Here is a 22,731-nt window from a genome sequence, read left to right as displayed (position 1 = left end):
AAATGACCATTTTGCCCCTAGTTTCATTCTTGTTCATTTTTGAAACGCCGCTTCCGCATTTGTTTCTTTTGGGTTCCGTGACCTTGTTGAGGGTCTCATTGGTGTCTTAGAGACATGTTGTATATCTAGAGACCATAGTTTCATTTTTTTCTTCTGCATTCTAGATCCAATTCGGGTCATCAGAGGACACATTGGGTTAAAAAATCCAGTGTCGTCACAAGTGGTATCAAAGCTTCTAGGTTCGAAAACCTTAGGACGACGGGTTTTGGGTGCATATCATGCTTATGTTTCCATGATCTATGTGTTTATATGCTTCATGATAGCATGTTTTAGTTTGATGACATGTTTATATGCCTATGTGCTATATGCGACATGTCATTTGTTTAGCATGATTTAATTCTTTTGTAAAGAACATAACATATGATGTATGCTAGATTAGATTTGTATATGCATAACTGTGTTGCATATTTGGCATGACACGGGATTAGTCATTGAGACATGAGTTGAGGTTGATGGTGATTGTAGTCACAGTTTCGTGGTAATGTAGATTGTTATCAACCTAGCATTGGTTTTGGGTAGGTGGTAAGTCACCTTTTGTTTAGGCTCTCGTGAGGTAAGTCATTTGGCGTTGCCGTAGTGCTGGATTTATTGGTTTTGGGCCATGATGAGGTTATGAACCTCTTAGGATCCTTGGTTAATCGGGATGATTCCTCTGGGATTGCAATTTTCGTGGGTGGGTACATTTGTGGGCGGGTGCATGGCACTGTCATGCTACCGTACTGGCTAGCTACAAATGTAGTTCGGATGGAATCAATGTTGGTTTTGTTTTGATAGGCGTTGTCCTTTTGATCGATGATGATGATGGTTGTTTTGGAGATCAGTCGTAGTGATTGATTTGGTTGTTGTTGGTGTGGCTATAGTTGCCATTTTCTTTGAGTTCTCCTTACGTGATGACGTTTTTGGGATCAAGTCGATTAATTGATGTTTCAGGTGGTGAGAGCTTTGCATTATTAGTGTCACTTGTAGTATCACCTGTAGATTCAGAGATGGATTATTTGAGTCTTACCATTGTGGTAAGGGCTCACATTTGTTTTGAGACAGGTTGTGGTTGCATTGGTTTTTGGAGATAGTTTATGGCTAAGACTGGTATTTCCTTTTTCCTAGACATTCTAGGACACGATGTCCATAGGGTTCATTGTTGCATCATTTTTATCTTCTGCAGTTTCGTTTACTACCATGTTAGTTGTTCTGATATTGTGATACATGAGTAGGTGGAAGTGTGTCCATATTGCTTTCTTATTGTGTGGCATTAGCATGCCTTATTTATATGCTTAGAGATGCCATGTTGTTACTGTACTTTAGTGATATGATTTTGTGCTTACGTGGAGACGTATTGCATGTAACCTTGATTTTATCTATGTAAGTAGATTTACCTTCTTGGTAGTTGCATTTCCTTGTTATTTGCATGACTTCCAAGTTTAGTTCTCCCTTTTGTTCCTCTTTCGTACTCGTCGTGTTGACATTTGTTAGAGAGTAGGGTTTCTTCTCTTTTCTTGGTTCAAGTAAGGGACTTCACAGGGAGTTAGTCTCTTCTCTTCGTTGCGTTGTACACATCTTTGAGGTTGGATGGTCCGTGAGGATCACCATTGTTATCTTAAGTCCTTGGTGAGGATTTGGTTGATTTTGGTCGACTTACTTCCATATAGGGGGTGAAGTCTTTGACCTTGTGTCTTTCGTTTCAAAGACAGAGTCGTGGTGTTGTCCTTCTTAGGACTGGTGGTTCCCTTTCTTTCGTGTCTTCCCTTGGGGAGTTTTTGCCATGGTTGTTGACGGGTTGTGGTGCTCAGAGTGAGTGGATTGGTGTGAGATCATTTTTTTTGGGGACTTGTGTCCATATCATTGAGGATTTGTTTGATTCGTGAGGTGAGCTCGATGCTCTTTTGAGAACGTCTTTTGGAGACTTGTTTTAGTTTTGAAAATCTTGATGTGGTTGACTCTTAGGAGGATTTTTGAAGGATTATTGTTGAATATGGCTTGTTTATGGAGTTTTCTCGTCCTAGTATGACTAGGCGTGGTTTTAAGGAATTGTTGTTCCAGTGATTGTTTATGGATTGAAATTGAGGAATTTTGAGTGATGCCAAGCACGGTTACGAGAGATTCGTTTTGTGATCATAGTTGTCAGGATTTTGATGTGAGTGCCACTTGGTAGACTTGTAATCGAGGATCTAGTTATCCGTGATAGGGATTTTGATCCGATGTTTGATTACGGTGAGTAGTCTTATAATTGATCTATTTCAGGATGATATCTGGGATTTTGGAGACGCTGTTTTGCTTGCCAGGCTTTGGATTCGTGATTGATGTTGTTGATAGTAGTGTTTTGAGATGTTGGAGATGTTAGTTTTATTGCATTGAGGATTTGGGGCCTTAAGCATAATGGTGCCTATGACATTGTTGTCAGAGTTTGGGATTGGCCGGGATAGTCCGGAACGTCTTTGGACCATATTCCAACTCTCACAGATGTCTGGTTCCCACATTGCTTTTAGCCATGATCGTTTTGTTACATTGATGTCATTGGTATCGAGAGGTTCATGGGTAGGCCTAGTGGGGGGCAAATTATGAATTGGTGCCTTATACTGTCATGCTACCATATAGGTTATGTGTTGTGGGCGGGTGCTAGTTGCCGTCGATGCTACCTTACTGACAAGTAAGTGTGGGCAGGCTTTAGGTACTGTCATTGCTACCACACATTTAAGTACGTCGTAAGCGGGTTCTGGTCGCTATTTGTACTGCCACGTTGTCCTTATTCGGTATCTTAATTTGATTCATGGATATCTTGGAGTTCTTTTGGTGGTTGTTTTTGGGTCCGTATGATGGTTTGTCAGGAGGGATGCTTACAGTTGTGGTTTTCCGTTCCTTTGTTTGACCTAGGGTTCTGTGTGTGAGTTACGACTTATGGTGTGGCCATATGGTCACTTTTCTTTTGAGAGGTTGTCCTGTCGTGAGCACGTGGATGCGAATGACATTGAGCTGTGCTTTGTCTTTCAGTTCGGGGATTGCTTTCGTAGCATGTTGTGTGGGATACTCGGAGATGTACCCTGTAGTTATCCTGGTTTTGCCTTTTGTTTTGTTGGGGCTGGATTTCGGGGACGAAATCCCTTAAGGTGGGAAGGTTGCAATGACCCGGTCTTTTTCTGCCTTTCCTTTTCTCAGATTTTTACGGATTTTTTTTTTTTTTTTTTTTTTTTTTCTGTTGCCTTTTCTTTTCTGTATTTGGTTTTTCGTCACTTGATGTCGTCTTGAGTGCTTCGGAATGATATCCGAGACTCTTTTCCTTGGATTGACAACTTCCTTTGAGGATTGTGTCATTTCCACATTTTTTATTTTTTCGGACACTATTCACTTTTCGTCTTTTTCTCGTTTATCCTTTTTCCTTGCACAACCTCACTTTTTGTGTTCGGATTTGATTCCGGTTTTGCATGCATCCATGATATTTATATTCCATGCCATATGTATTTTTACTTTCTTAGAAAAGCATGCAAAGTGTTTACTTTTCTTGTAAAGGGTATGGATGCATACTTTATTGTAATTATTTTTAACTTGTGGGGTTTTAGTGTAATTAAATAAAGTAATTATTTTTCATCTTGGGGACCATTCTGTAATTTAATTTGAAAGATATTTTGGAAAAGGACATTTTGTAATTTTTAGAAAATGTGACAAGTGTCACATTCTCATGGTGCCACTTGTTGGCTTTGGGGTGGAGTGACTTAGATGCATCATCTTGTGACATTTGGAGGGTGGAGATTCACCCACTTGTTGGCCTAGGATTGGTGCACTTGTTGGCTTAGATGGTTGACAAGTGTAGGCTTGAGATTAAGCCTAGGAAGGAGCCATTGATTAGTGACAAGTGTAGGCTCACAATTTATTCTTGCAAATTACTTTTGGGCCACTTTGGGATTATGATTTTAAAGAAGGGTTTTTATGCAATTGACCAAATTTGTGTGTGTTGACCATGGTGTAAGATCACATAGTGAGTGGAGGATTTCTATTTCCTCCACTCACACTTCATTTCATTATTTCTTTATCTTCCTTACCAAAAACACTAGCCTCCATGGATGAAGCTTAGAGCCTTAAGCTTTGACTTTGGTTTTGAGAGTCTTCCATTGATTTCCAAGCTTAACCTTGGGAATACTTTTTGTTCCCCTCATCCTCCTCTTCATAACCCTTGAAGGGTTTGTCATTTTGTGTTGATTTGCCTTAGATTCAAGAGGAACAATCCTCTTGTGAAGTAGGGGGTGTTATAATTTATTACCTAAGGGTATTCCTTACTTTTGTAGTGATATATAAGTTGTATGCATGTCTTTTGTTAATTTGAGAAATTAATAATTTGTAGTAGCTTGCTTAGAACTCATTTTAGACTTGGTATATAGCATGGCCATGACATGATCTTTGATATATATTAAATTGGAATGATTTAAATGAGTTTTCAAATCTAGAGATTAAATGAATTTAATTTGATTTAAATTCTAGTTAATTATGTTTTGCTTGTATTCCATTTTTGACTTGATATATGGTATGACCATGACTTAGTGCTTGATATATATTAATTTGAGATCATTTGAACAACTTTTGAAATCTAAAAATTTAATTGATTTAAATTAATTAAATTCTATTTGATGATATCTTGCTCATCTTGCACTTTTGATTTGATATATGTAAAGTCCATGATATGTTGCTTAACATATATTAATTTGAGGTTATTTGAAATCTAGAGAATTTAATCATTTTGTTTAATGAAATTCTATCTTGTGGCTCCATGGATCTATCTGTGTTGTAAAAGTTGTTTCTATATTCAAATCATAGACTTGGACTTGTTATGTATTCACTTGGTTATGTTTTGAGCAATTGATAACATTGTTGTTATATTTATATTCATGAGGACTTGTTTTCTTTATGGAATATATTGTTACCTTGTGTAATAAATTGCACACTTCGTTATTGACATTATGCATGTCATTTTAGAATTGAAACTCTAAGGCACGGATTGTGTGGTTTCAACCTACTTAAGCATGGAAGGTGTTTTCATGCATTATATAATTTATGTATAAGTTGTGAACTTATTTTGATTATTTTTTTAGTCTTGGGACATTGTTGTTACAAGTGACATGGCTAGAGTTTGGCTCTAGTGTGGAAGGTATGAGTTCTCCCCAATTAAGATAGTGCGCACTTAGGGTGGTCTTCCCTGCAGGTTAATGCTCGGAATAACCGTTGAGGTCTCGGCAGAATTCCGAACTTAGATGTCCAAGTCTTCCACTATTTGGTTTCGCATTCAATTCCAAGTTAACTATCATGTTTGATTGTGACTTGTGATTTTAGTTATTGGCGATTTTGATGTTGTTAAGTACATCCGAGCTTTATGATTTCAATAAATCATGGTAAATTTTGATGTTGTTAAGTACATCTATGCTAAATTGTTATATTTAGTTGATCTCGCACTTTTAGATTTCAAGTTGATAACTTTGAGAATCTATTCCTTGATGCATTGTATTAGAAGTTCTAATTATGCTAAATGGTTATATTTAGTTGTTCTCGTACCTTAGATTTCAAGTTGACAACTTTGGGAACCTTTATCGTGTTGCTTGTATAGCATGCTCTTATGTCGTTTGGAATTGCATGAAGGATGTGATGTATGCTAGAAAGGTTTTAAGGTAGCTTAAGATGCTCCCTAAGTCTAACCTTTGACATAGACGTTAGGTTGCATGACCCCTTTTGAATTGTTCCAAGTCAATGTAAAAATCTCTAAAGAAATCGAGTCGATGCATGCTCATTCTCTATGAGTAAACTTGTTTACTCACCCCGAAGTTACTTGGGGGCTGTTTCAAGTACGAAGACTTGGTTAGTGATGTTCATCATTACTTAGAGGATTGTAGACTTGACAGTTTTTAGTTCTTATAAAGGTTGGCTTGAAATGCCACTTGTAGCCTTATATGTCAAAATGTGTATATTTGATTCCATATATGTAATATGTACATGAGTACACTCTTTACAATATATTTGACATGTATGAGATCAGGCCGGAGGCCAATGACATGAAATTTGTATCCTATGTAACTTTTGACTTCATGGAATATTCTAAAAATATTGAAAAATATTGAGTTTTTGTTTCGCCATGTTTGCATTGGGTGCGGGAATTCCATTTTGATTCTTCCATAGGGTCTCATTAACCATGTATAAAGTGTGGCCAAAGGTCAAATGGTATTTTGAAACCATTTCACAATTTTGAATTCCGAGTTTTCATTTCAAGTTCCATTTTTGTCATTTTGGCCGTTGGGGGGTCGGATTTTGCATCGGTTGTATTTTTAAGCTATGGACCATTGTAGCATATCTAAATAGGAATGTTACATTTGCGTGCATGGTCGTTTCTGGGCAAAACCTCATCCTTTGTGATTTGAGCCTTCTATGGACTCATTTTGTGTTTTTATTGCATAATCTGATCTAGGGGCATTCTTAACTTTTCACTGTGGTTTTATTTTCTTCTTTCGATAAGGTTGAATAGAAAACATGATTTTAGGGGGGTTTTTTCTTTGTGTTTTTCCAGAAAATGTCGTCTTGGTACCGGAAATCGTTCACGAAGTTCAGCTTTCAGTTTTGCATTTAGCAGCTTTTTGGACCCTCATGACCTGATTTCATAGAGGGGCATTTTGGGCATCTTACATTGAGTATTTTTCGATTCCTTTTGTGTTGTCATGTAAAAAACTAAATTTTGAGGGGGATTTCTTGTTTGTATTTTTCCAAAAAATGTCATCTTGGCCCTCAAAAATCCATTTTTTTGACGAAAAACCCCTGCTGCCAGGTTTTTGAGTTGAACATTCTGGTTTTTGCTCATCTAACCGGTTAGATGGGGTCATCTAAACGGTTAGATGTGCTTGGGCAGTGTTGTTGTCATATTTTTTGGCCTTCTAACCGGTTAGAAGGGTGTGGTAACCGGTTAGATGTTCTAGGGTTGGCTCCTTTTGACCTTTTTGCCCCTTCTTCTTCCGTTAGCCATATCTCCTTCATCCGGACTCCGAATCAAGTGATTCTTGAGTCTAAGTTCACTAATTTTTCGTTGTCTTTCTAATGGTGTGCTTGGTAGCACCCACTTTCATGTTAGAAATAACCATTTTGCCCCTAGGTTCATTCTTATCCTTTTTTGAAACGCCGCTTCAGCATTTGTTTCTTTTGGGTTCCGTGACCTTATTGAGGGTCACATTGGTGTCTTAGAGACATGTTGTATCTCTAGATACCATTGTTTCATTTTTTGCTTCCGCATTCTGGATCCAGTTCGGGTCATCACAGGACACACTGGGTTGAAAAATCCAGGGTCGTCACATTAATAGTATACCATAATTTAATTTTAAGCCATATACATCCATGTGAATTAAATCTTATACAAAGAAATAATTAAATTAAATTTCTAGATTTAATACAAAGGCATGCAAACAAGTTGTATAAGCATGGCAAGCAATCAATACAACACATACATAATCCTAAAACATCCTCTACCTCAATTTGAGATGAAATCTCAAATATCACCAAAATGAAACCACTCCGAATCCTACGATACTTCGTGGTTTTGTCGAGGACAACATGGTGAACATTAAACCCTTAGGAGGTCACACCAAAATCCAAACTTGGCTTCAAACCCGAACTAAAAAAATGGCCAAAACTGGATTCTAATAAGGGGGAAAGGACCGTCTCGCCAAGGCCTACGATAAACACTAAAGCACTACGGCATTAATCAAGAGGGAAGTGGCCGGAAAAGAAGGAAGAAGACATTACAAATAACCTAAACAAATATAAAACTCTACTAATAAAATAAATTATAAGACATTACAAATAACCTAAACAAATATAAAACTCTACTAATAAAATAAAATAAATATAAATAAAATACCAACAAATATAAATTTAAGAATAAATTACGTAAGAATGATGAACCCATCAATCCGTGTTATCAACCAATTTGATCATATCACATAAGTGAAAATGTTTTATTTTAGTAAATTCTATCATTACGTGTCGGTATTGAATAAGTTAGTAATACCATGTCATCTCTACAACCGGCACAATTAAGTTTTTGTCCTACAAAGGCTAAACATTTTATCTAATTATTTATGTTTAAAAATTGATAAAGAATATTTGACCTAAACTACAAATCAGCTAACTGTTTATTTATGTTGGGTATAAATTAGTGAGTAACCTTCCAAAAAAATAAATAAATAAAATTAGTTCCAATACCAAATTTCTGGTGGGTTCAAAAATAGCTAAACTAATTATACAAATATGAAAAACATCAATTAGAATCGCCGGGCTTTCTCTTCATGTCACAGAACACAATCTTGAGGGTGGAAAAACTGAAAAAATCCTTGCTAAAGGAGAATATTCACCAATTCAACCAATTAATAATGATGTGTCCTCGTGACTTCAATTCAACACCCACAAAAGAGAAGATCTACAAGTATATGAAATTTTTAACTTCAAGACATTTTCAAACTGGAATGGCACTGTATCTTACATAAAACATAAAAATCAAGAATTGGATTCCACATCATCTTCCATCTCATACACAGCTTGAAGAGGACCACCACTTCCGGGCATAATCCTACTGTCTGAGAGATTACTCAGAAGGTCATTTCCAAACAGACATACCTGTGGTTCTATCTGGTTCAAGCGGTTCCACTCATCGTCCGACAAACACCAACTGAAAATGTCTATGTTTTTCCTTATCCGATCAGGCTTCACGCTACAAGGCAAGACACTGGTTCCTCTTTGCAGACCCCACCGCAGAATAACCTACAACATATTAAAGCAAATAAATATACAAGTTAAAAAATTATGAGCATGGTCTTGACTATTCTCAAGTTCACTAATAGATAAGATTGACTGACACCTACATGCTTTTGCTGCTATTGCATGTCAGTGGCATCCACTTAAGTGGTTTATTTAGTTGAAGAGTTGATGATCATCTCAGCTCTCTTAGTACCAACTTCAATACGAAATGCCTGGACCTCCTCACTGATTTTTATTTAGTACTAGCTCAAATCAGTTACACTATATATCTCAAATAAACAAGCATGCCTTTAGTCTTGGAATGTGGTGTTTTGCCGATCACAATTTTTAACTAAATTCAGTTATTTTAAGGACTAACCTCTCTTTTTACTGCTACAACTTGTCACACAAATGGAGTTCTCCAGTCTCTAACAATGAAATGGCCAAACACTGCCTATGTTATCAATCATTGTTATTGACTCATGCACACTTCCACCGCTACTCATGTGATTATTTGCAGACTGCAAAAGCGCAGGAGCACCTGGTCTTACGTGCCTCAACTCCATGATCTTAAAAATCATCTTTGCATTTGCCTATTTGAACTTGGAGTAGACTACGTACCCCACCTTAGTGGTGCATTTCACTCGAGCCAAAATGTGGTCCTACCGTATAACTTACCTCAAATACAAGTGTTCTGAATCATGTCTCGCTTTGTCCTCATCGACACCTCCTATCTTTTTTAAGTTAATGTTTCTTCCACCTTGGTCTTCCATGCCATCATTAGATTTCTTTTCCTTGTTTAAAAGCATTCTAATGTGACCAGTTGAGAACTGTGAGGTTTCCCAGACGGGTGGTGTTTGCAAATATTCAGCTGTTTGGGCTGGTAGCAGTGCCTAATAAGCAGCTTAAATATTATGTAGTCATTCTGCTTTTTTTTTTTTTTTTTTTTCCCAATCAGATTATGAGTAATGGAAAAAACCAACAAATTCAAGGACAAAATGTAAAAGAAAAGGAAAAAACACAACAGAGCAATGTAGTTAGAGTTTAGCAGACAGAGCTGCGATCTCCAGCTCTCAAAAGTGGCTAAACCAATTGCATAGAGATTCAAAGGAGAATGTAGATGGAGCTTGATTATTATCGAACATTCAAGTGTGAAAAAGTAAATATGGGCCTCAGTTTTAGAATAACATGAAAACTTGTCGAACCTTGTTTGAAACTTCAATCTAGAATTCTAGTCCACTATAACAAAGATTCTAGTAGGAATAATCAGGTTCTCTTACAATGTGTGAGCCTATATTAGCCATTGCATTTGAAAAACTTTCTTTCTCACAGGATATATGAGATGCGTGTGTGTGTGTGTGTGTGCGCGTGTATTGTTCCGTTGTGGCATCCATGTTTTGATTTATTGTCTTCTTGTGCAGCACATAATTTGGCAAAGAAGAGAAAGCTACCCCTTGGAAATGAGAACTCTGTGGAATGGAACTTAAGTTCTTATTCCTCTTCTGAAAGGATAGAAACTCATTAGTTGTGAGTTCTATACAGTTGGTCCAGAGAGGATGGCACAATAGAGAGATTTTAAGCTATATCAGTTAAAGGACTTTACATTGACCTATACTTATCAAAAATAAAAAATGGACTTTACATTGACCTATGGCATTAATTACAATGAGACTTTCACTCCATTAAAAAATGTAAGTTCTTTACAGATGCTTCTCACACCAGACATTGACCAATCAGCTGCTTCACTAAATGGGGGTGCAGAATGCGTTTATCATGGTAATCTAAAATAGTAAACTAGATCAGAATTCACTTATCATGATGATCTAGAAAAAGAAGAATCTAAACTAAGACACACCGCTTTTACTACCCATATGAAAAGACACTTCGTTTGCAAGCTTAGAAAGGCTTTCATGAACTTCATTGATCTCCTACTTCTTTTCTTGAAAGGTTTAGGCGGTGAACAGATGACTGTAAGATTCAATAAAGCCAACTTTGTTGCATTTTTCTAGAGAAACACAACAAAAGCCAGCACCGCAGCTCTGTTGTCGACAACATGTGGGCTACAAATATTTAGAACTGTTAAATGCTCCTGCTAGTTTCTTAAAAATGAAGTTCCTAATGCAGGCATTCCATCTCTGTATACCGTTCATATTGTTCTTATCAAGGAAACTCCGATGTTGAGAGCAAATCAAGTTAATCCTCCAACTGATCAAACTAAAATATAGGAGGAAAGATGTATCTACTTGTAAATGCTGGAAGACATGACGTATCATATCGCCTAAAGGAAGAGGTTGTTGCACTTATATGTGTGTACGCCTCCTTATTGTGCAGACGTGTTTTGAAAATTATGAGCACGGAAAGTGTGCAAAGCAGACAATATCTACACAGCCTTGGCTGGTCATGACAAATGGTATCAAAGCCAATCCCTAGATGGAAATGGGGGAGCGTGCACAAGCCCATGAGGGGAGGACGCTGGGTCCCAAGAGGGGGTGATTGTGACATCCCACATCGCCTAGGGGGGAGAGGTTGTTGGCACTTATATGCGTGTATAAACGTGTTCTGAAAACCGTGAGCATCAATTAGGAAGCTGATTTACATTACCATGCAGAAATATATTCTCAAATTGTGATCATAGAGGTGAAGATTGTGCTCATTCCATATAAAAATAATTAATTTGTATTTGGTTCGTATCTAGTGACAGAAAGAACAGCCATTTTTTGCAACTTTCTAGTGCTGAGGCTAAATTCAAAGCCCATCTTACATTTGCATATAACAGCAGCTATAACTTACCCAGCAAAACAAGAACTGGGGGTGCCGAATCCATCTACCGATGAAGTTGTATTAATTTAAATAGAAGCAAGAACTTCCCAATATCCAGCACAACATGATAAAACAACAAAACAAACTGTGACTAGAAATGTAATGACCCAGTCTTTTTCCTCCTTTTTCATTTACGGTAATTTTCTTTTTTCGTCTTTTTCCCATTTTTCGTTTTTCCTTGCATAACCTCACTTGTTGTACTCGGATTTGATTCCGGTTTTGCATGCATTCATGGTATTTGATTTCCATGACATTGGTATTTTTACTTTTCTTGAAAAGCATGCTAGATTAGTACTTTTCTTGTAAAGGGCATGAATGCATACTTTAGTGTAATTATTTATAACTTTTGGGGTTTTAGTGTAATTATGTAAAATAATTATTTTTCGTTTTAAGGACCTTTTTGCAATTCATTTTGGAAGATATTTTGAAAAAGGACCATTTTGCAATTTTTGGAAAATGTGACAAGTATCACATTCTCATGGTGCCACTTGTTGGCAATTGGGTAGAGAGACTTGGTACCATAGTTTCTTGACAATTGGAAGGTGGAGAGTCATCCATGTGTTGGCCTAGGATTGGTGCACATGTAACCATTGATTGTTGACAAGTGTGGGTCTAGGATTAAGTCTTGGAAGAGGCATTGGATTGGTGACAAGTGTAAGCTCAAGATTTAGTCTTGCATGTGTGTGTGTGAGAGGTAGTGTAAGAGCACATAGTGAGTGGAGGTTCTCTAGACACTCCACTCACCATTTTCACCTTCTCCTTCATCTTTTACACTTGTTCTTCATAACCTAGCAAAGACTCCATTAGAGAAAGCTTAGTAAAGAGCTTTGACTTCACTTTTGGCACTCTTCCACTCACCCTAAACTTTTGACCTTAGGAGAGAAAAGATTCCTTTCACTCTCCTCTTCAAGAATCCTAACCTTGTTTTCCATTTGGTACTTGGTAGCTTGGATTATAGAGATTCAATTCTCTATTGAGGTAGGGGTGGTAGTATGTTTATATTCTAAGTGTTTTATAGTCCTTGTGGTTTAATATATATTATGCACATGCTTTTAATATGATAATATTGCATATAATAGGAAACCCTCACTTCTTGACTTAGGGTTTATTGATTTAAGCATGTATGATATGTGTAAACCATGTGTAGAAGGATTATATAATTTAGTAGATGTTAAATTCTAGTAAATTCACATGTGGTAGTTATATAGAACTCTAGTAGAATTATTAATGTTATATGCAATTCTTATTGACTTGAATTGCTATATTTTTGTGATAATAATTCCATATTCTTGTGAATTACAAATTGTGATTAATTTATGAGTCTATTACTAAACGTTGATAATTAGTATATAGAGCTTGTTATTGAGGCATGACTTGAATTGATAAATTTGTGATATTGTATTGTGCATAATATCATGATGTGAATTTGTCATTTGGCATGCCATTTTAGATTTGGAACCCTAAGACATGGTTTATATGGTTTCAAAATACTTGTGCATGGAAGGTGGTTTGTATGCCTTATTATATATATATAAGTTTTGAACTTGATATAAATTTTGGAATCTCTTGGGACATTGTTACATGTGACATGACTAAAGTTCGGCTTTAGTGCGGGAGTTATGAGTTCTCCCCAATTGAGATAGTGCGCACTAGGGTGGTCTTCCCAACGGGTTAATGCCCGGAATAACCGTATTGATCTTGGTTAAGTCCGAGACGTGATGTCCAAGTCTTCCATTATTTGTTTTCGCATTAAATTTCAAGTTGACAACCAATGCTCAATTGTAGCTTGAAATTCTTGTTATTGGCGAATTGATGTTGTTAAGTACATTGATATTGATTTGTGTTGCTAAAGAAATATTTAAGTTAGCTTAAGATGATTCCTTAGAATGCTTAATTGTAGCTTGAAATTCTTGTTATTGGCGAATTGATGTTGTTAAGTACATTGATATTGATTTGTGTTGCTAAAGAAATATTTAAGTTAGCTTAAGATGATTCCTTAGAACACCTTGAACATAGACGTTAAGTGGAATGTTCCCTTGTATTCGTCTATATTGATCTTGCAATGACATTGAAACTTTAGGGTATACGCATATGCTTCTTCCTACGAGTAACTTGATTACTCACCCTAGTGGTTTGGTTGTTTTTCAGGTAAGGAGACCATGTTCTTGGATGCACATCATCCTTAGAAGCTTTTGAGCTATTTGAAGCATTTTTATATATTAACATGCAAGTGTTTAGCATGCTTAACTTTTAAAGTTTAATTTTTTTTATACCATGTATGAATGGTTTTTTTGAAGATTATGTAACCTCTTTGATGTGTAAGATGCTTAAGTAATCACTTTTGACATTAGAAGCATGTATGTAAAGAGGCAATGGGCCAAGCATGTCTACCTTGGTACTTAGACACTTTTGGTATCACATTTTTGCTTCAATTGTCTTTTAAACAAAATTTGAGGTTTGAGAGGTCAAAATCTTGTAAATGAAGTGTATGAGGCCATGGGCCATTGTTTTATATTCATTTCCTCATATCAATCTTGTTGACATGTTTACATTCTCAAAACTCATGAAAAATCAGTTTTACACATCCATTTTGAATTAAAGTATCATGGGATTCAAAGTTGAGGTAGTACCTTAACACCTTAGGCTCATAGCAGGTTCAGCAGCAGGTTTTTAAGGTGTTTCGGTTGACCGAAACTCCATTTCGGTCGACCGATGTCAAATGGTTTTGTGTTTGCACAGTAACATCACATTCTAGTAGCCAAATACACTGTTCAGTGGTCATATCGGTCGACCGAACCTTTATTTCGGTCTACCGAAGCAATTGGAACCTTTTCTTCATGATTTCAGGTCTCAGCATCTTCATTTCGGTCGACCGAAATAACTAGAACTGGAGACTTGCTTCTGTTGAGTTTCAGCACTGATCATCCGACTTCAACAGTTCATGACTTCTTCGTTTCTAATCCGAATGGGGTGATTCTTGAGCCTAAACTCAAGGATTCTGAGTAGCTTTCCAATGGTACCAATCCCATCCTTATATTCCAAACACAGTGGGAGTTATGTATGTTTTAGTGAAGCAGTGTCAGTTTTCACTTCAACCGGGACGGGGCATTTTGTGGGATTTTTAGCCAATGTTCATGGAACCTCTTGGAATGTCTCAAAATGATTAGATTAAGTTGTATTCACCTTGTTTGACTTGTTTAGAGTCAAGTTTCTCCTTTTAATTATGAATTGACCTTTTTGCCCCTTTGATGACGAATTTTGTCCTTTTTGACCTTTGTTTCCGTTTTTGTCCTCTTTAAGTTCTGTGACCTCATGTAGGGTTACATTTGCGTCTTAGGAGTAACTCCTATCTCTAGAGACCTTGGTTTACCTTTAGCTTCCGTAATTCGGATTCGTTATCGGATCACTTTCGGTTTATCACTGACGCACCGGGTTGAAAAACTTGGGCCGTCACAGGAAACATCTTCATTAGAGAAATATAATTTGATTTTTTTATAGGAGAGACATATTTATCAAAAAAATTATAGGAGAGACAGGTAGTATATGTTCTAACCAAGTTTGTTATCAAATCACCATTGCAACCATAAAAAAAGTTGATGAGTTAAGGGAATGGGAATTATGTACTTGGATCCTACAGTTATAATTAGGACTGCCATGATCAATCTTCTCTACTATGAACACATCTAAGATAATTTTATGAACTGAATTCTAGAGCCTCTTCTGTTAGGTTAACTGAGGCCAAATAATTAGATTTTATCCTTCTCCAAATATTTACTTGTCGGGAAATTCTTCTTACCTTCTTTCTCTCATTACTATTATCTCACTGAGAAGATAAACTTGCTAATATCATTAATCATTTTTCAGGTGCACTGATTAGAGGTACAATCCTATTATCCTAGTTTTCTTAACCTCTTGCAATGGCTTCATCAGCAGGGATAGAGAAAGCAGTTTCTTAAATCCATGCCAGTAAAAGCATAAACGTCAAACCGAAAGCATCTCAGCAAAATCCGTAATTTTGTCCTATATATATTGTAAGATGACATCACGCTTCCTATTATGCCGTACTTGCTATAGCTGTCATACAGATATTATACAAGAATCATCTCAACCACACATTTAGTATCAACAGCTGCCAATGTTCTACCCACATTGACCAACATAAATTACAAAACTACCCTCGTTTGAACTTCGAACAACACTGAATGGACCAAAATATCTTTCATATAACCAACACAAGACATCTCTTTTTATATATATACTCTATGGCAATATACATCTACACATATATAATATAGGACCAACTGAAGTTACTGAACAACAATATAATTCAGAGAGGAGAGAGAATAGAATGACCCTGGTTGAATTAGGGTTCAATAAACTTGGTTACACTATGAATATGATGATATAAGGTTAGATACACAGACTTGAATATCTAACCTTACAATTCTATTAGACTTGAATATTGGGAAATTCTTCTTCCCTTCTCTCTCCCACTACTATTATCTCACTGAGAAGATAAACTTGCTAATATCATTAATCATTTTTCAGGTGCACTGATTAGATGTACAATCCTATTATCCAAGTTTTCTTAACCTCTTGCAATGGTTTCACCAGCAGGGATAGAGAAAGGAGTTTCTTAAAACCACGCCAGTAAAAACATAAATGTCGAATGGAAAGCGTCTCAGCAAAATTCTTAATTTTGTCCTTTATATATTGTACGACAGCATCAGGCTTCCTATCATGCCCTACTTGCTTTAGCTGTCATACAGATATTATATAAGTCAACCGCACTTTTAGTATCAACAGCTGCCAATGTTATAGCCACCTTCAAAGGACATCCAATGCCTCCAATGTATGTGCAAGTGCATCAGTAAAGCACCACATTATGCCTCGAGTACATGAATTCTATATGCTTGAGCATAGGAGCACATGGTAAATTATTTGGACCCTCTCAAACCCAAATGATTATCCAATATTTAAATTTAATACCTCGGTCAAGATTTCCATATGTTGATTCCTTTTTCTTTTCTTTTTTTCTTTTTTCTTTTTTGGGTGTGCTGGGGAGGCAAATTACACTTACCTCTTCTGAGGTTTGCCAAAATAAGACATTCTTGCCCTCATTGACCAACATAAATTACAGAACTACCCTCATTTGAACTTTGAACAACACTGAATGGACCAAAATATATGTCATATAACCAATGCAAGACATATCTTTCTATATATATACTCGGTGGCAATATACATCTACACACATATATATAATATACGACCAACTGAACGATAATATAATTCAGAGAATAGAATGAACCTAGTTGAACTAGGGTTCAATAAACTTGGTTACCCTATGAATATGATGATATAAGGTTAGACCTTAAAGTCTCAAGAAACAGTGCTCCAATGGGAAGACCGTGTGGATGAGGCTTTGGCAAAAATGGCCCAAACACCCATGACTGAAGCCATAATGATCCGAAGCTCCTCCATCTTCAATAATTTAGAGGGATAAACTAGACATGTGAAGTCAAATAAGTGGGATTCGAGGGAAGGGTTTTAAGAGGTGGATCTTGCTAGAGAAATTCTAAGATGGGTCTGCTGAAGATGAGAGAGAGAGTAATTCTTGCAAATTTCACAAATTTCCTCATGTTTCTCCTAAACACCAATACTGTGTATTATAAGAGAGAAGAGAAAGCGAGGTACACAAGGAGAGAGAAGAGGGAGGTTGTATATAGTATATACTGAAGAAGAGTAAGTCCTTCAGGTAAATTAAGTCTCATGGAGGGAAAAATAGTCTTTTGGGTTGTGTCAATTCTTGTCAAGTTTTATTTAAAGAAATTCAACTAATTTAAGAGTAAAAAAGTCATTTTACATGTATTGTTAACGACTCCAACAAATCTTCTGACAAGGGAGCGCCTTGGTATTTTGGCAAACCTCAGGGAGGTGGGTCTAATTTACCCTTTTTTCTATTGATTCTTCTTTCGTATGCAATATCTGAACCATCTAATCACACATAACCAAATGTGCTATTTCAATTTCTTAAACCTCATTTTTCACTATTTCTCGAGTACTATAACTGAATGATAACATATGCAAGAACAAAGAATAACAAAACAAATAAATTATGAGTCCATGATATCAAAATAATATGTTTCCACAAATATGCTTCAATGTAAGAAAAGCATTAGATATTTTTTCCTTTCCCAACTTCCAAAATCAAATTCTAAGTATCGATGATCCTAACAACTGAAAGCAATGGAAAAACACAGAAAACACTGGATGCATGCATTAAAATTTAAAAAAGTCCATAGCATTTGTAAACAACCAAGAGGAAATATCATTGTCCTACGCAATATGGTTTCCAATTAAGCCATCAGAATCAGTTTTTTTTTATAAAAAAAAAAAAACACAAAAATAAATATCGGTGGCTAAAAACCCATATGATTGAACCTTTTGACTAACTAGGTTTCTGTATAACAAGTCAGCTCTGATTGAACATCAATGTTTTCCCAACCATATCCAAATGTGACACGACTTTGAAAACTAAGGATCACATACAAAATTATGGCTCAAAATCAAGGAGGTTTTAATAACCACGTGCTCAAAATCAAGGAGGTTTTATTAACCACATTTAATGAACCATGATACTTTTGAAGAGATTTAATGATACTCTTGGATCATGACATATAAGGATTGTTCTAAACAGCATGATGTCTTAAATGCTTGAGTATTTTCTTAAAATAATCTTTTACTTTTAAAAAAGAAAATGCTTGTGTATTCCTTCACAAAGAAATATTGTTGTGTGGAGCAAGTGTTTATTTAGCTGCTGATTCTAAATGAAGTTTGCTAAACTTATAAATAGTCGATGCATAAGAAGCATTGAGTACTGGAATATGGAAATGAACTCTACTTTAAAATGAGATTTGGTCAAGAATGTGCCTAGGAAATGATAGAAACTGTCTCAAAATTGTAAGCTTTCTTCAAGTTGTGCTGCTGAACGTAGAAGGAAAAGAACTATGCAAGGACAGTATGTTGTTTAGTAATTTCCCTAGCCTTTGCTAAGAGATGCTCTTGCAGTTATCCATGAAAAAACAGAATAGCAGCGCAGAGGATGACACTGGCTATTTGGATCTTGATGCTATCATGTCAATTCTCTTATTTCAAATATCTGGTGGTATAATTTACTAAATTATAGTTAATTTCAGAAAGAAGCGTGTAAAAATGATTTATACCAATCCTATAAGTATCAATGCTGTAACAATACACAAAGAAAAGTATACAAAATAGTCAGATTCAAATTAGATAGTTCTTGATATTCTAAAAATATTTCTCCAGATTGTATATTGGCTCTGTATGATTACAAGAAAATGGAATATCATCATCATCCTTGCCTTTATACCATATGGATGGGGTTGGCCACATGAATTCTATTTTTCCCTTCTTTCCTGACGTGTACCATATCTTCTCTTAGATTTAATTTTTTAAAAACGTTTTTTATTACTTCCTCCCATGTAAGTTTTGGTTGGCCTCTTTGTTGCTTACCTTCTAGACAAACAACCCTTCCTCTTTTAACCGGCGTATCACCAAGTCTACAATGAATGTGACCATACCACCTAAGTCTACTTTCTCTAATTTTATCGTTTACAGGCGCTATACCTAGTGTTCCCCTCACACGTTCATTATTAATCTTATTTTTTCTAGTTATTCTTATCACCCATCATAGCATCCTCATTTCCACAACATAGATGCATTGTTCTTGCGTCTTTTTCAGCGCCCAACAGTCTGCTCCATACAATATAACTGGGCTAATAACCAAAAGGATGATGATGATGGGTGTATTAAATCAACATGATTTCTTAATTTGTTCAAAGAAAGTTCTATCCGTAGTTCTTTTTATTTATAGGAAAAATGTTTCAGAACAAAAGATATTAATCATGATTTTTTTATTATTATTATTGAAATGTAGATATTGGAATCATATTTAATGTACCAAAAACAAATTAATAAAAAATTAAAGAAGATTAAATCAACTATACCTGTTCCGGAGTCTTTTTATGTCTGTCTGCTATTTCTGCAACTACTGACAATTTCAACATTGGTCCATGTACTGATCTTGACCTACTGAATGATATGCGAGGAGTTCCAGGTTCATCTTCCCCACCAGATCCACTGTCAGATGGTCCAGGACTGGAAGTTGGTACTCCCAATGGTGTGTGTGCAGACACATGGATACCTTTTGATTGACAGAACTTTACAAGTTCATCTTGTCTCCAAAAAGGATGCAGCTCTACCTGGTAAAACACAATTTTGGTAGCATATGAGAGGCAAGTAATTAGATAATTTAATTACTTGAAGCTCAATTCCTATAGTTTGTTTTAATTAAAGAAAAATTGGAAAAAGAAAAAAATTGATAAAATTTACAAGGGATGTTCAGATAGACAAGACAGATCTAATACAAGTAACAAACACTATAAAGTATCATCATTTTGGGTAAAAAAGGGTGCATATAGATGACAGTGCAAAAAATCATATTTTATGAATTAAAAGAAGATAAAAAGGAAAGGATATTGAAATAGTTCACCCTTAATGATGGTTCATCTTTTAGAAAAAACTTACAGAGACTAATTTTGATTTTTGAGGACTCACCCATCCTAATGATGAATTTCTCCAACAACCAATTGCCACAAAACAATATATAGTATATATGGCTTGATTCCAGTTCAGCTCTATCAGCACCCCAAATTGATGGACCTCTAACTAGGTGATGGCCTTTGGGGTAACTTCCAAGATGGTGACATATGTACTGGATTGCTTCTACTCCTTCAAGTATGCAATACTGCAACTGTCAGAGTTGCAGGCACTCCATACAATGGCCAAACAGAAGGCACCTAAGTCAATTGCAAGTGAAGTCACCAGTTTACTAGGCTGGTGAAGTTTGAGTGTGTTCTTAGAATTATGAAAAAAAAAAAAAAAAAAAAAAAAGTATGTTATTTAGACCACCCACTGCAATGAGCATCTTCATATCTAGCCTAAAGTGAAAATTTGTGGGAAAATATGATTTGTTCAGATGGGAACAATGCTGTAAAATGACGAATTAGCTGCAACATAGAAACCATATCGTTTGACCAAAATTTACATGAGAAAAACAGGCAGGTTGATACACATGTACTTTCTCGTTTCTAGATTTTAGATTTTAGACTTACATTATTTGCTGCAAAACAAAGAAATGTCCAAGGAGGAATACTTCATTGCATCTTTGAGAACAAAATCAAGTCAGACAACTTGCCAAGGTTGGTCATTGTATTTTTGAACCTACTACCTAGTAGGTCTAACCGACCAATTAATTTAATTGATAGTGGAACTCTGTAATAAATCAATGCTAGACAAGATTTACTGCAAAATGAAAAAATATAACTTATTTTAAAATTGAACAACAATATTGATCCAACCTGATTGACTGCAGGTACAACTTTTGCAAATTTAAGCAACTCTTTGATCTGCTGTATGCTAAAATTGCTTACTCCAATAGCTCGAACAATACCCAATCCAACCAGACCTTCCATTGCTTTCCAAGTTGTCTTTAGCCGATTCAAAAATTGCCTGTACTCATTTCCTGACTTTGAAGGGGGATCAGTGGCATCACCGAATGCCGAGCTCTCAGGCCAATGCATCAAATAGAGATCCAAGAATGATACTCCAAGGTTCTTAAGAGAGACCCTGACAGAGTTTTCAATTTTATTGATCGAATTCATAGTACAATAGAGCTTAGAAGTCAAGAAAACATCCTCCCTCTTCAAAGAACCTCTAAAAGCTTCAGCCAGTGCTTCCCCAACTTCAATCTCATTCCCATAGAGATGGGCACAATCTATATGCCGGTAGCCAACCGACAACGCCGTTTTTACGGCTTGAACGCAGAGGTCACCGCCGCTCTGCCATGTCCCAAGTCCTATGGATGGGATTTTGGCTCCTGTGTTCAACAGAAAGTGACTTCCTGGTGTCCCAACTTTTCCTTTCATGGCCTCAACCTTCTCAAGAAGAACAAATTGCAACACACAGGAAAGGGAAAAACCAGCAAACCCCAAAACTCACAGCTATGGATGGGTATTCAGACCAAAACCATCCAAAACCCAAGGAAGATTAACCAGAAATGTCAATGACAAATGCAAATCAAATGACAATCAAAGAATTGAATGCTATGGAAAACTTGAACAAACAAAAAAAAAAAAAAAAAAAAAAAGGTAAAACCCTGTTCAGATTAGATCAAAAAGGATTGATTTAGTCCAAAGGAAGAATCCAAGAAACCACTCGTGGTCAAAGAAGTACTACAACATAAATTACAAGAAAGCCCAATACTTGTTTGTTGATACATCTGAATGAAACCCAACAATTGTTTGATCATCACGATGCCTAATAATAAAATTAACAACTCCGTATTAAACCAAGTAGAAATAAGAGATTCAAAATAAACAAAGAACCCAACCTTTCTTTCCTGGAAAGCACCAAACACAGACCTGTTTGTTTGTTTGCTTGTTCTGTGGCTTTGTCTGTATAAATAATAGTATAGAGGAATGGTCATTTGGTCAACAACGGCGAGAGATATATAGAGAAAGCAAGAAACCCTCCAAAATACAATACAAATAATTGGCTGTAAAAATAAATAAATAAATAAAAATAAAAAACTGTTTCTCTCTCTAAATGTCTCTATCTTTTCACTTGGATGAGTACAAAAGACAATTATTATATTATCTTGTAGCGACAAATTTGATAACGTTTGTAGTGTAGTATCTGGTAATTTTAAGAAAACAAACAAAGAAAGTGGGAAAATATGACAAAGAATATATAAATAAATCAATAAATAAATAAAAAATAAAAAGAAAAAAGAAAAATTGAAGATTACCCACCTAATAATGAAGAATTGAAACTCACCCACCACCTAACTAACTTACAACTACATTCATTGACGGGAGAAATGATTCTCCAATTGAATTTGCTCTCTCAATTTCAACGTGCGAACCTTCTAGAAGGTGGACAATTGGCATTACAACATTCGTGATTAAGGCCAACATTACCGACAGACCTTTGATTCTGAGTGTTGGCCGCTAAATCAAT

The 22,731-nt window shown here is 35.9% G+C and overlaps 1 protein-coding gene across 2 annotated transcripts; it reads right to left on the bottom strand.

Annotated features, from left to right (window-relative positions):
- Positions 1–8,394: 8,394 nt before the first annotated feature.
- Positions 8,395–22,241, bottom strand: LOC132295562 (aldo-keto reductase family 4 member C10-like). 2 transcript variants are annotated; one of them, XM_059793856.1, is made up of 4 exons: positions 22,134–22,240; positions 21,072–22,029; positions 19,659–19,913; positions 8,395–8,832 (listed from the first exon to the last, which is right to left on the bottom strand). In XM_059793856.1, the coding sequence occupies exons 2-4, from the start codon at positions 21,636–21,638 to the stop codon at positions 8,569–8,571; spliced, it is 1,086 nt and encodes a 361-aa protein (XP_059649839.1). In that variant the 5' UTR covers positions 21,639–22,029; positions 22,134–22,240; the 3' UTR covers positions 8,395–8,568. The 2 variants fall into 2 exon arrangements, with proteins under 2 accessions (XP_059649839.1, XP_059649838.1); XM_059793855.1 differs by having other exon boundaries at positions 21,072–22,241.
- Between the last annotated feature and the right edge of the window lie 490 nt (positions 22,242–22,731).

This window comes from Cornus florida, unplaced genomic scaffold (assembly GCF_030987335.1).
Source record: "Cornus florida cultivar Cherokee Brave unplaced genomic scaffold, ASM3098733v1 CherokeeBrave_3.0.0_Hap2_Chr02, whole genome shotgun sequence".
Classification (NCBI taxonomy): domain Eukaryota; kingdom Viridiplantae; phylum Streptophyta; class Magnoliopsida; order Cornales; family Cornaceae; genus Cornus; species Cornus florida.
Note: the sequence above shows the minus strand (reverse complement) of the source record. Positions and strands in the feature narration are given on the sequence as shown.

Coding starts and splice junctions, on each gene's coding strand:
- LOC132295562 (XM_059793855.1), bottom strand. CDS start 21,638: ATGAAAGGAAAAGTTGGGACACCAGGAAGTCACTTTCTGTTGAACACA. Junction 19,914..21,071: donor TTGTACCTGCAGTCAATCAG/GTTGGATCAATA, acceptor GTGTTTTACCAG/GTAGAGCTGCATCCTTTTTG. Junction 8,833..19,658: donor ATAAAAAGACTCCGGAACAG/GTATAGTTGATT, acceptor AATATGTTGTAG/GTTATTCTGCGGTGGGGTCT.